General features: G+C 39.0%; 1 protein-coding gene across 5 annotated transcripts in view; it reads right to left on the reverse strand.

Moving 5' to 3' along the window:
* Nucleotides 1-14567, reverse strand: part of WWC2 (WW and C2 domain containing 2) — a 131241-nt gene that overhangs the window by 86545 nt on the left and 30129 nt on the right. For 4 of the 5 annotated variants that reach the window (XR_009728288.1, XM_061372099.1, XM_061372086.1 and 1 more), the window contains exon 2: nucleotides 8723-8832. Coding sequence is in view for 4 of the 5 variants with exons in the window: in XM_061372099.1 (XP_061228083.1) it covers nucleotides 8723-8832 (110 nt within the window). In the remaining variant the exon portion in view is untranslated. Of the gene's footprint in view, nucleotides 1-8722; nucleotides 8833-10945; nucleotides 11090-14567 lie in introns of those variants that run through there. The other variant, XM_061372107.1, reaches the window with a different exon arrangement.

Raw genomic sequence — 14567 nt, forward strand, 5'->3', positions numbered from 1 at the left:
GTGGAAGCAATAGCTTTCCAACATCTCCTCTTGCCAAACAAAATAATAGCACTGACTGGCGCTAGAACAACCGACATATAAGCTGTCTTCTGTCAGACAAGTTGCATTTAGGCAACAGAGAGAACAAGCACTCTCAAGGGGCTCTACTACAAAAAAAAAAAAACCAACAAAAAAACAAAACTGGAGATGTTACATTGCTACTTGAAAAGGACACATACATAGCAAGAGGAGACAAAATCAGGACATTGTACTTTTCATCATGAAGAGAGAATTCTCATCTCTTTAAACACACGCCCATTTTATTTCAGTCTGTAAATGTGGCAGAATCACCATCTGGGAATAGAGGCTATTCCCAGGGAAATTAGTTGACCTGGCTAGAAACAAGGATCAGAGACCTAAGACCTATAGGGAAAAGAGCAAGGAGAGCTGTGTGCCACAGCTAGAGCTGTGTAATAGCTGCAATAGCCCTCCTTTTTGGCAGGGATAATTTCCACCATGTCAGCTCAACCCACACACACTAATGTTACATTCAGGTACTCTCTTCTGCAGTAGGTTGCAGGAGCAACCTACTGGAAAGCAGCCTACTGCATGCTGAGGGCAAGCCCCTGGAAAAGGGCTGCAGATAAGCAAAACGGGGGCCAGCAGCACTGAAAGGATAACCGAGATTTCAGTGGTATCTCACACAAAAACGTCTCAAGATGGCACAAACAAAATCAACTACAACCCTTTGACATAGAACGTCAGAAGAGAAACAATGGTGTCTAAGATCAACCATCACAGGATAACATGTGTTATCTTAGTGGTAGGTGGTGAAAGGAATTTTATCAACAATGTTACGTAACCACTATGAATACATTTATTCTACAAGTATATCCCACGTTCCTTGATAAACAACCTGGCTTTCAAATCTCCAGTATTTTTCCTGCAATCACACAAAAATACACTTGGGGGAAAAAAGTGCAAATATTACCTTATTGTACTTCAACTGGCAAAACAAATATTGCAGGCAACCAAGATGCAAGTCTTAATGAATAGCAAAGGAGCAAATGCACTAGCAGTACTTTGAGGGAGAACACCAAGTGTTACTAGACTCACTTAAGGAATGCACTTTATTGTTTACATACCAGAGGCTTTCTGACTGCTTTTTTTCTTCTTATCCTCCCCCCCCCCCCTTAAAATTTTAACTCAAACAAGCAATCTGTAGCCCCAAATTTAAGGAAGAATTCACAAATAGTACATAATTTGTTCAATAGGTATATAAAAAAAAATAATACCACATTCCAAAGACAGCAGTTTCAGTAAGACCATGCAGCCCAACAAGATGACATATACAGTGTCTTAAGAGTGTTCTAACACGTTGCTGGATACCAAAAGAAAAATCACATTCTGCAACATACAAGATGCAATATGAATTCTGAAGAGAAACATAGCTTATTCAGAGTATGCTTGGAACTGAGCTCTCTACAGTTTGCTTCCTGACACAGAACGTGCACACAAAAAATGCCTCCTCTCTTCCAGACACCTTCTTCACTTCTCCATAAAATAATTCTGTGCTTGGATTTGAGTAATGACAGAAAATGAGAATGTTTTCCAGCTATACTATGCAAGCATGAGCAGATTTCCAAGAAATACTTATTCAGAGATTTTTACAAATTAAAATTGAACATGTTATGGCATATTAGGTACCTCTAGATATCGGGTATATATTTCAGAGTTAAATGTAGTAGAAACTCTGAGCATTTTGCTCTGTGTTATCCAGTAAGTAGGTAAAGTTCCACTGCTATGGCTATCAGAACTAAGACATGAGAAAAACATGCAAGTATGATCTTTACATATAAGTCGGCAGCTAAAAAGCACCTTTAATCCAGAGCCTTCATTGCTCCAGCCCTCCTTCTGCAGCCAGAATGCACTCTATTATTTAATCCTTCCCAGTGGTCAGAGTACAGAGGAGACATACCTATAAATAAGATTCAAGTTAAAATATACCACACTTAGGTTTTCACCATGTGTGTTTGCTGACCATATAGAGTCTCACAATCATTTCCAAAATGCTTGCATGTCACCACTTGCTCAGAAGATGGCGATGGGTTGTGGAAACAAATTGCACATTTATGATCATGATACATTATTTGACTCCTTCAAGCTAATGGTAATTGCAGACTCATGTTAGGGTTTTCAGACTTTTTCCTTGCCTGAACATACAGCCTGGCACACTTTCAGAGATGCAGATATACTAGAGTCCCAGGCTGGAGCAGATTAGAGTCGATCTAGCCACAAAACCTCCTGTGTTAGATAAACCAGTTGCACAAGTGTAAACTGTCATGAAAGCCTTTAAGATTACAAGAAGAAAAAGAATATTTGCAGCTAAAACAGTGTTACAAGTGTCAAACAATGTAAGTACGTAGCTAGGCTTTGAAATTTTAAGAAGGAAATAAACCAAGTGGGGAAATAGGGACCTCAATTCAGTTCCTTTCTGTAACCTTTGCCACTAACCCTCGCTAATCATAGAATCATAGAATTGTTAGGGTTGGAAAGGACCTTAAGATCATCAAGTTCCAACCCCCGTGCCATGGGCAGGGACACCTCACACTAAACCATATCACCCAAGGCCTCATCCAACCTGGCCTTTAACACCGCCAGAGATGGAGCATTCACAACCTCCTTGGGCAACCCATTCCAGTGCCTCACCACCCTAACAGGAAAGAATTTCCTCCTTATATCCAATCTAAACTTCCCCTGTTTAAGTTTTAACCCATTACCCCTTGTCCTATCACTACAGTCCCTAATGAGGAGTCCATCCCCAGGATCCCTACAGGCCCCCTTCAGATACTGGAAGGCTGCTATGAGGTCTCCATGCAGCCTTCTCTTCTCCAGGCTGAACAGCCCCAACTTTCTCAGCCGATCTTCATATGGGAGGTGCTCCAGTCCCCTGATCATTCTCGTGGCTTGTTCCAACAGTTCCATGTCCTTCTTATGTTGAGGACACCAGAACTGCACACAGTACTCCAGGTGAGGTCTCATGAGAGCAGAGCAGAGGGGCAGGATCACCTCCTTCGACCTGCTGGTCACACTCCTTTTGATGCAGCCCAGGATGCAGTTGGCTTTCTGGGCTACAAGCTCACACTGCTGGCTCATGTTCATTTTCTCATCGACCAGCACCCCCAAGCCCTTCTTTTCTGTTAAAAACTCAGTGTTGAAATGTTAAGGATTGGATTTCATAGGATCATAGAACAGTTGGTTGGAAAGGACATTAATATTATATAGTTCCAGCCCCCCTGCCGTGGCCAGGGATGCTTCACACTAAACCATATCGCCCAAGGCTCTGTCCAGCCTGGCCTTGAACACTGCCAGGGATGGAGCATTTACCATTTCTTTGGGCAACCTGTTTCAGTGCCTCACCATCCTCACAAATTTCCATTAGTGGCCAGTGTGGGGTTCATTCTGCTTCTCTTGAAAGGTGGATATTCTAAAAAAACAGTGCTAGGCTGGACCTTGTAATGTTCTAAAAATTAATTTCTGTAATGTCAGTTCTTAACAAAAGTACTTAAAATATCTTTCTTTAAAAATAAATGAATGAATAAATTCCCCATGTGTGTAATTATCTTAGTCTCTTACCTTCCCTTTTCCCACACAAACCTAATAAAAGCATGCCTTCCTTAACTGCTAGTGGAAACTCAGTTTCTCCTCCACAGAGGGGTAAGAGTTGGCTGTGAGTCTGCAGTTGTAAAACACTCCATCAGGCATGAAGAATTTTCTTTTGGTGGCAATATGTTTAAGTGTAATTTTGTTTTATTATAATCACACTTTTTCTATAATTTTATATATTTTAATGAGTGTATTTTTTTTTCAAATACAGTTCGGGGTTTTTTTAGCTTTTACTGATTGCCTTAGAGCTTTTTCATGATCCTCTTGGATGATGTAACCCACTTTGAGAAACAGTGGCTGAGGTCATTACTTCATGAATATATTACCCCAATTAGGAGTTTTAATGTGATGCTTTCAGCTTCAAGGGAGACCAGATTACAAGCCATCTGGCAAGACGAAACATGCATATGATGCATAGCTAATACCATAAGAACCTAAGTGCTTATCCTGTGGTTCAGGAGCACCCTTAGAGGGGTGACCGAAGGGTTATTATTTGGTGGTCAGGGACTGAGGAGATGCTTTTGTGCAGGATCCTTCTTACTGTGGCTTGGGGGAGCCCAAAGATGACAAAGTTTATGCTGTTCACTCTTACAATAGTTGCTGCGTATATGTACTCCTGTGTTCATCTACTTCAGCTAATTTGCTAACACTTACTAATTTTGCTAAATAACACTGTTAGGAACTCAAGGCAATACCAAAAATAACACAAACTATTATTCCACTTCATTTCATATAGCTACAGGCAAAGTCATCACTTTCAAATTTTTCCATTCTTCTGCAGGGTTTTCAACATCAGGTGTTAAGTGGCTGAGATGCAAACATTTATGTTCCTAGAGCTCGGATTTGCAAACACTTTTAAACTGATACAATCTCTGAAAGTATTGGTCTTGCTCTATTGCTACCTCTGGCCTTTTGTTCTGTCCCTGCAATGTTTTTGCTTATACTGGCATGAACATTTGCATGGCCAGACAGTGAATCAGATCAGGGAGCTGATTCAAGTTGAAACCAAGCTGGTGGTGGTGGTGGGGGAATTGTTGCTATTTGTTCTGCTTTCCACACCCCTATTCATGCAAGCAAGCAAGGGAAGGTGACCTGGGGAGATGAATGAACAGTCAGGTGGGAGAGGCAGGGGACAGCTGCTATTCATGGTAGCACTAGTTGAAGGTATTTTGAAATGGCACCCTTGAACTTTGATTTGTTCCATGCCCTTTGCACGTTTATCAGGAAGCAGTTTTGACTCTGAGGCTGCGATTTCCAGGTGCACTTCTTGGGTGGTGGTGGCAGGTGAAGCAGCAGTCACACGTTTGTTCCTGTCCCCACATTGTGTCGGCATGAGGACATGCAGTAAACACGGACCACGGGGAAGCACTCTGCTTCCTGAGGTGTGTGAGTCGTTGTTCTCAACCTCCTCTTCCTTCCCCCAGCTGCTCAGGTTTTCTGATCTGGATCATTGCATGTGTGTAGATGAACAGCTGTGGGTGTAATGGGAACAAGAAAGGAAAACTTCTAATTCAGCTTTGACAGGATAGTGTGAGGGAGTCTGGGACTGGGACAAGTGCTGTCTTGCCTCCAGTGTCGAATGAATCCCTAAACCTTTCTCTTTTACTTCCAGTTCTCATTTTCAGGCTCAGGAATAACCAGGCAAGTGGTTGTTTTTTTCACTGCATTGCACTATTACCCTATAAAACATGTACTCTGCCATTACAGAAGAGATTCAGAGCAGCCCTGCAGAGAAGGACTTGGGGGTGCTGGTCAATGAGAAAATGAACATGAGCCGGCAGTGTGCGCTTGCAGTCCAGAAAGCCAACCGTACCCTGGACTGCATCAAAAGGAGTGTGACCAGCAGGTCGAAGGAGGTGATCCTGCCCCTTTATTCTGCTCTCGTGAGACCTCACTTGGAGTATTGTGTGCAGTTCTGGTGTCCTCCACATAAAAAGGACATGGATCTGTTGGAACAAGTCCAGAGGAGGGCCACAAAAATGATCAGGGGACTGGAGCACCTCCCATATGAAGACAGGCTGAGAAAGTTGGGGCTGTTCAGCCTGGAGAAGAGAAGGCTGCGTGGAGACCTCATAGCAGCCTTCCAGTATCTGAAGGGGGCCTATAGGGATGCCTGTTGCTCATAGCTTATTGGGTTGGTTTGAGAAACTAAACAAGATTGGCCAATTTTACTACAATGGCTCCAAAGTTCTGTGGACAACCGGAAACTTCAGAGTTTTATCAAATCTAGCTTTGTACAGAGGCACACAAGAAAAATGATACTAGAAAGAGAAATTAAAGAGTAAAGATAATACAGAAGCTTTTCAGAATAATTAAATATGGGATTTGAGAGAAAAGCATCAAAATGAGCCCTGCCTCAAATATTTTGCCAAAATAAATCCTGCCAGAAGGCAATGAACACAAAATGTCTTTCGTCAGCTCTCCCTAGCTAGCACATGGAAGCAGAATTTTCCCCAAGGAGCTATCCATCAAGCTGCCATTTATGGGTCCTGAAATTCTGCTTTATTCAACCTGTTTTTCAGGCATCTACTTGGTCTCCCCCCTCTCAGCAGGTACAGTTTTTCTATTTCACTGGGCTTTTTTGTCCAGTAAAAGAAAGAATTAACAAAATTAAAATTAATGTAGGCAGGTGAAAGAGTAAAGGAGTCTTCCTTGTTCTAACACAGCCACTGTTTGAGAGTATTTTAACAGTTCAAAACCAAAAAGCAGGAAAGCATATTCAACATCTGAATTATTACACTGTTAATAAAGCAGTAAGCAGGGGCAAAACCTGCTTCTTCCCTCCTAATTATTGGTGACCTCCATACTAGAAATTTCAATAGCATCAAAACAACACATGTACCCCAGTCAAATGAAGTAGAATTTATAATCTCCACATTTGGCATGTCAGACAAATGACCTACTTGTAAGATTCTGAGGCAGTTTACCTCTCTGCAACTCAAAAGTACTCTCAGCAAAACACTGCATACAAAAATACAAAATACAGTGTACAAAACTAAAATAAACCACTTTACAAAATAAGGACTTTCACTGAAATTGCTACAAAGCAACACACATTAATACCACAGGAACCAATATACTACTGAACAATGGACAGAAACCACTTCAAGTATACCAAAGTATACCATTTTGTCATCCATCATATGCATTAACATAATATAAAGAAACCTAGCTAAGTGTATGGATTTACCCCAGGCACAGAATGATACATGTGTACAGATGGATATACACAACTCTCCTCTATTATTAGTGTTTGCAGTATATCAACAATTAACAAGAGAATTTCAAGACAATGGTGTCCAAGCCTCAACATCTTACATGTGTGCAAAGTAAAACCTCAGCCCATGGACAGTTTTATAATATTCAGGAATTTGCCTTCAAAGCATTTGATCTCTTTGTTGGGGGAGAGGGGGAAGGCAACAAAACTACAACATTGATAATTTTAGAACGGATTAAAAGCTTTGAGCATGCATGAAATGCAAGAGCACAATTATCCAAGCAGTGATCTGAAAGCACTTTCAAAACACATATAAATGCAGATTGCCTCTCAAAATTTTAGTATTAAGCTTTATAGTTTTGGCCAAAGCAGAAATTAAAGGCAAGTTTCCTTTACTTACTTCACCTTTTGAATTCCATCAAGTATGTCCCTATTTTTTAAAGTTCAGGAACATTTAACACCACACACAGGATCAGAGGACTCTCATTGCTATTCCAATAAAGCAGGGCTACAAAAGCCCAAATGAGGTTATTGAGCGAGATTCAGTTCAAGAGTAAGTGCCTATCTGCAGGTGTTCAATAAGCACAGTAGGTATCTAATGTCCCATTTTCATTATCAGAGTTCCAGCCCAACCCAACCAAAAGAGTTTAAATAAGCTCATCTTCAAAGCAGACACCCAACCAGTCAACTACATTACACTGACTGTATTGACTGATTGCTGTTGACTACAAAAGCAGCTGAGACATCTCAGGGTTGATTCACTTGCCCATACATTTGAGATGTCATGAGGTAACAAGCCTTGTCTACAGCTTTTGTTCCGGAAGGCCACTGGTCTCTTACTGTCCATGACATATGTAGTGACCTTGTGCAGTTGTCTCAGCAAACCTAAAGCATCTGAAATGGCCATAGACACCTTACTGCTTTTTAAGTTGAGTACATAGCACTGATAGTGCAAATGCCTGCGCCTATGTTCAAGTACTGATCTTAAATAGAATCTCTTCTATTGTGATATTAAGGACAATTTCTGTGAAAATAAAGAAAGGTATCAATTAATATGGAGTAATAAATGCATAAAAAGAAGACAGAAATGCTTTCAGGAATATATTCATTTCAGTAAGTCTAACAAGCATTATATTTCAAATTTTGCTACAATTTTGTGAGGTTTAGACATATTCCCATTCAATTAAAATATATATGTAGGAACAGATGTAGTCATTTCGTACCAGCAGATTTTCTTACTAGCCTTTTAAAGCCAATAACATTATATGAAAGGGCAAATCTTCCCCAACATTTTGAATCCCCATTCCCTTTCCAAATGATACATTAAAAATACAGCATTATTTATAGCCTGAAATGTATTCTACAACATTCTTAGAACTACGATACATTTGCCAGAACTCATATACAAGTTACAAATACCCCATACTATCTTATCTACAACAGTTCCTTTCAGTAGTTAGACTGAAGCCAGATTCTGTTACTCATATCAGACTATCTCTGCCAGTGTGCATTGCTGAATATTTAATAGCCACCAAACATCCTACATGTTATAGATACCAACAGATGTTAACTATTTTTATTTATTACACATTACATGGACTTCTTCCACAGGCAAGAAAAAAAAAAAAAAGATGAATAGTCCCATAAATAATTTTGAGCCACCTATAATACAACTGCAACCATCCCCAACAAACCCATGCACACAAATGGGATAATGTCTACTGACAACCAGATACTTACTACACTTCTCTCATAAAAAATCTTTCCCTATTCCCAGCCATACTCCATAAGCTCCTCAAGAAAGTCTAATCAAGATGTGCCTTTTCATATAATCAATATGGCAAAACAAAAAATACTTACGGTTTATGTGATCAATATAGTATACACCAATCTGAGGATCATATGCAGCTTCCCAACCCCATGGCAGTTCATCCCCAACGCAATCTGCAAATGACAAGGGCTTTGTCAACCTAAAAATAAAGAAACAAGTTAATGGTATAGCTTTTCTCTCTTTCATATGTAAGTTTATTATTCATATTAAGTTGTGTTATGATAGGATCATAGAATAGTTAGGGTTGGAAAGGACCTTAAGATCATCTAGTACCAACTCCCTGGTCAGGGACACCTCACCCTGTACCATGTTGCCCAAGGCTCTGTCCAACCTGGCCTTGAACACTGCCAGGGATGGTAGAAACTAGCAAGGAGAGGGGAGAGCGAGTTTGTTTCTCCCTCTTGAAGTTTAGGCTCTTGATTGTTTTACCCTGTTCCATCCTTCTGAATTCATTAACCCTGAGAACATAATGCAAGTTACTGCAAACATTTTTCAGTACCAGCACTCAAGTGAGAAACTCACAGCAACATCTTTCACATTAAACAATAACCAGTAGCTTGTAAAACAAAGAAATAAAATCTACAGTCCTATTTGTCCCCAGAAGTACTGGACCCTACAACCTTAAGCCTATGCTAAAAGCACAAGATTTCAAGGTCATCTTCTCTAATGACCACAGACAGAAAACTCAGAAAAGAGAATACAACCACCTAAGATGTAGTTAGCAGCACTTAATCAATCAACATAGTTGAATAAAATAAACAGTAGTGTACACAGAGTAGATGTTTTATAAGCAACACTTAATGCACCTTGGATATTCGCATGGTGCTTTTTTAGGAAGACGGACAAAGTTTTCCGTTTTCATAATGAAACAGCTAATCTATTACAAGAAATAGATTTATAACAATAATACATAGGTTTTTTTCCAACTAAGTCTCAGCAAAGCTTTACATCATCATCTTTTTGGTTTTTAGGGGGTTTTGGTTGTTTTTTGTTTGTTTGGGTTTTTTTTTAAGAAAAATGAATATTGAGTTTCCTTAGATAAATGCCATGCCTGATACAGTATATTTCATAGGTAGAACAAGCGCTTGAGGGTTCTGTCATCACCATAGTGACTGTAAGATTAGTACACATCCAAAGTTTATCTAGAGTTAAAAAAAAAAAACAACCCTCAGGGTAAAATTATTACAAGTTTGTGGGATACACAAGCACCACCTCCTTTGCTCACTGCTGCCTAACTTCTATCACCTAAGACTGTTTTGTCATCCCATCATTAAAATTCTATTCAAATAAAACACTAACAGTCTAATACACATGTGATTCTTCTGCATTTCAGTATTTTTTTCTTCAGTTTCTGACCAAAACTGGGTTATTGACATTTTTTTGAGGACTGAACGAGAACAGTACATTTTACTGTCTACAAAATGGACTGGCTTTTGTTTTTATTTTTTTTAATGTAGAAAACGCCAGATAGAAAGCACTTTACAAAACTGGTTAAATTCTTTATGCAGCTAAGAAAACAGAAATTTGAGCACAGGTTTGATTTAGATCATTGTCCCACAAATATATTATTATTAATGATGGATCTGACCTACCAGTTCTTTAAGAAGGGCAATACTTTATCCTCCAAATTAAGGTTGCAGAAATTACAAAGAACCAAGCTCTTAGGATCAAAAATCTTCTAATTGTGGGGTTGTTTTGGGGTGGGGTTTTTTTTTGGGTTTTTTTGGGTTTTTTTTAATTGTAAGCATAAATCCACTTCTTCATATTCCCCCAACGTTTACAACATAAACCCAATAAGGTTACTTATGCTCAATTTGAAGTCCAGAACATGTATACAGCAAATTTGCTTATTTATTGCCACTTCTAACTGCTATATAAATTCACGTAACACCCCAAAACGTATTAAAAAATTCAGGTGAGATTACCAATGTGTAATTACATGTGGATCACTAGGATATAAAATATGGATTATAAGCAGCACAAACAAGGTGTGACAAAAGTTGTTTACTGAGAGAGATTCCCCATGAGAATGGCCAACCACAGACACTTTTCTCAGTAGAGTGAGAAGATGCAGCTTCTGTATTACTTGTTCTCCTTCTCAGCGTTAATTCACTATATGCTGTCTCATAGACTAAGAGCTCCTTTTCTAAAGAAAATCTTGATGCAGAAAAGAACATCTCACTGAAGCTGAGCAGGGTAAATTCCACAGTGATCTCTGGGGAGAGGCAAGGTATGTAGTAAGCCAAACCTACCCGTTGCATCTGCTCCTATTGCTGACATACATTTTTAAATCCAGACACAGCACTGCTCCAAGTGAGGCTGCTCCAACAAGGAGCTCTCCAAAAACACCAGCTCAGACCTGCCACTCTGCTCCTCACCCTCCTCCTCCTGTTCTCAGGGAAGTCGAAACTGTGTTGCTGTGGCCAAGATGGCAGCTATGCAGCTCAGCAGGTTAACAAACTGCCTAGCGCTGCCATATCAAATACACCTGCCTAAATGCTACCTGCTAATAATTACCAGCATCACTTCAAAAATTACTGGTTTGTTTGCAAACAGTACTAGCTAGATAGAAAAATATGGCTCTCAGGAAAACAGCAGAAGCCTTTTAAAGCCAGGATAAAGCATGCAATTGCAACTTGAGGCAGGCTGTCCACAGCACACAGCAGACTGAACACAGGGTACCCAGATCAGTGTTCCCAGGACACTACAGCTCAGAGAAAGCATCAGTCACGGAAAAACAACAGCCCTTTGGCGAGTTTGGTTAGCCATGTGAACCTGTGCCAACAAGGGCGCATCTTGCTGTGAAATAAGTCCTGCCTCAAATCAAATTACAAATGCGGATTTTCATGAAATGTCTTAAACTGAATAAAAGCTCAATGTCATCCTTAGCCGCAACATTTTAATATTAACTCAAAATGCAAGTCTTGTAATTCAAGTAGAAAAAATATTTGAAATACCATATAGCAGAGTCGGGATCATAACAAACTTGTATAAACATGGACAGATGGCCTCTAATAAACTCATTTAGAATTCTACATAAGCATTTGATACTTTCAAAGATACACACCACAGTTAGCAACAATCACAAGATGTGATTTTCAAATCACCCCTACAGGAAGGATATAAACTCAGCACTACTCTGGCTTTTCATCTGCACTCCACACCAATTTTATTTTTAATCAAATACTGACTTCTTACTATTACAGCACATTCTGTAGGTTAGACAGGAGGCCACTCTGGCCATGTGGATATTCTGCCCAGGTGTTATCGCCTGTCAGAAATCAGACACCGTGAGAATGAATAGCAGCCGCTCTCTCATCCCAGACACTCCATAAATTAAATTGACACTAAAAAACTGTGGAAAAGTAATTCAGTGACCCACTCTGGACCTTAAACAAAAGGAAGGAGAGAGAGGCCCTGAAATACAGGCAGTACTTGATAAATTATTCTATGAATTCTGCTATGTTGGATCATGCTTGAACACTGAAGACTTAAGATATGAACTATGTCAGGGGATCTGCTCCCAAGTAGATTTATAAAACATAATAAGGTTTTTACATAAAAAGATCACCACTACTTCAGAGTGTTACATCCCTATGACTCTATTTTTTGTTCCAGATTCTTTAAATAGCACAAGATTTTTGCGCCCAACACAGTCTTTTACAATTGAGAAGCAATCAACATAAGGTAATACCCAGCTGCTTAGGGCCCTCAAACCTGTCTCAACATAAACAGTATTTACTTTCAAAATAGGTATGGCAAAGGGGTAAGATTAACATAACATGAACTAAAACACAACAGAAAATTTGCAAGATGAAAGTTGCAAACAGAGTTACATTGGAAAGAAAACTGTATCTGGGCGCAAGAGTGAAGGAACTTTGTGTGAAGATCATTATCTGTGACATAATAACCCTATGATCGACAGACTGCCATTACATTCATTAACCATGACCCAAGAAAAATTATGTTTATTGCACCATAACAGGATTAAGTGCTGTCTCAGAACACTGATATTCTGAGAAGGTTTGTAATACTTCTCCAGTTTGTAGATCTTTGGTTTCTTTTCAGTTTGTACATGTTCTTAAAAGATACTGATACTCTAAAAAGGATGACTTTAAGTCCACAGTATACTATGAAGTTCAATTAATTAACAAAAGATGATGGTAAGGGGATTAATGTTTATTATTAAGGTCAATTATTCTCAAATATTCTCAAGCTCTTTTTTTACCTTATAGAACTCTTTCAAACTCAAGACTAATTTATTAACCTTTAGCTCACATATAACATTCTTATCTCCTCAACCCTATATGGCTGCAACACTGCAATTTCAATATACAGATTGAAGTGTACGTGTACTCCCTGGACCAAGAGAACAAGAAGTAGGTGTGTGCAACAAGAACTGGCTACTCGCAAGAAAACCAGGAAGCATTCTGTAATTCCATCATGTAAACACTGCATAATTACACTATTGCCAATCACTTCACAGATGCCCTGGGAAACACAGGAGACAAACACAGCTTACAAATTGACAAGCTGCATTACCACCTCAAATCCACATTTTTGTTTGAAAATTTTCAAAATATAAAGCTAGCTAAGATTTTAAAACACAGATTCTACAACAATATGTTATCATTAACAGTTGCTATTGCATCTGCAGCCATGCCTGTAAGTCTGTTTATGCATCTGAAGTTAAGAGGCTGATGATACTGTAAAATGGACTGTAACTACAGACTGATGGATTCTCAGTGCAATATTGTTCCATTTAGACAAATTACTTGTTTTTGTACTTCCTAGACCACAAAAATACATAGAAGAAAGGTTTCTTCCTAAGGTCAAGGTCCACAAAAAATGAGAAATTTAGTATATATAGTAGTGAATGGCGTATCTTTCTGTCAAGACACAGCCAAGATATTTCATAGTTCTGTGATCTGAGATTATCAGTGTGCATGTTCTTAAAAATGTGAATATATATATATATATATACACAGACACATACACACAGACACAATTTTAACATGTTGTTTTATGCAAGAGTAAATCTGCATTGTGCTGCATTCCTTCCCTGACCGCTTCCCCCCTTCCCCCCTGAAATCTGTTCAGGATTAAACCAATTGTAACACTGAACCAGAGGTTATTTATAATATGATTAGAAGCCTACCTTGTCAATAGGAAACCCTGGACTTTGGTCTCTGTTCTCTTCTAAACTGAGCTGATGCCAGTATCACTGACCTTCTTAGCATACTTCCTAGACCTGATTTTACCAACATTCTGAATAACTATGGGAGTACAGCTTGATATGTTTTGCTTAGCTGTTAACTATTTGCATCAATTTTGTAAGAGTGATTTATTGTGATTTATGATATATGTGGTGGAGGGTATGAGGAAGAGAAAAAATTACAGTAGGCATATCTCAGAAAATGGGGCAGAGGTGGGACAGAGAGAATGGGGAAGAGACACAGACAAAAAAAGCTCCACAAAAAAACTGAGACTTCCTTTCCTCAATTAGAAAGGAAGAAAATGAAGGCTGATGAAAGGTACATAAATACCCAAGAATTCTGACCAGATTTGTCTTTCAAAAGATTTCTCTTTCAAAATTATTTCCTCCTTTGCTGTGTGCTGCTTGACCTACAGTCAAGACGTGGAGTTTTGAATTCAATTATAACTAGGGTCAATGCTCAACTTCTATGGCAACTTCAACATGCATTTTAAAACTTTTTCCAAATCCCAATTATCTCCTACACAAAATGACCTCATATTCTTTGCCGTGCAGCAAGATCTTGTGTGACAATTATATGAAGTGCTGTATAATCAAATTACACACCCATTCATTCTCATATAAAGCAATGTACATTACATATTATTTTCTCTTACAAT

This window comes from Neopsephotus bourkii, unplaced genomic scaffold (assembly GCF_033783945.1).
Source record: "Neopsephotus bourkii isolate Nb327-2 ecotype Australia unplaced genomic scaffold, CSIRO-AGI_Nbou_v1 NB_168, whole genome shotgun sequence".
NCBI classification, from domain to species: domain Eukaryota; kingdom Metazoa; phylum Chordata; class Aves; order Psittaciformes; family Psittacidae; genus Neopsephotus; species Neopsephotus bourkii.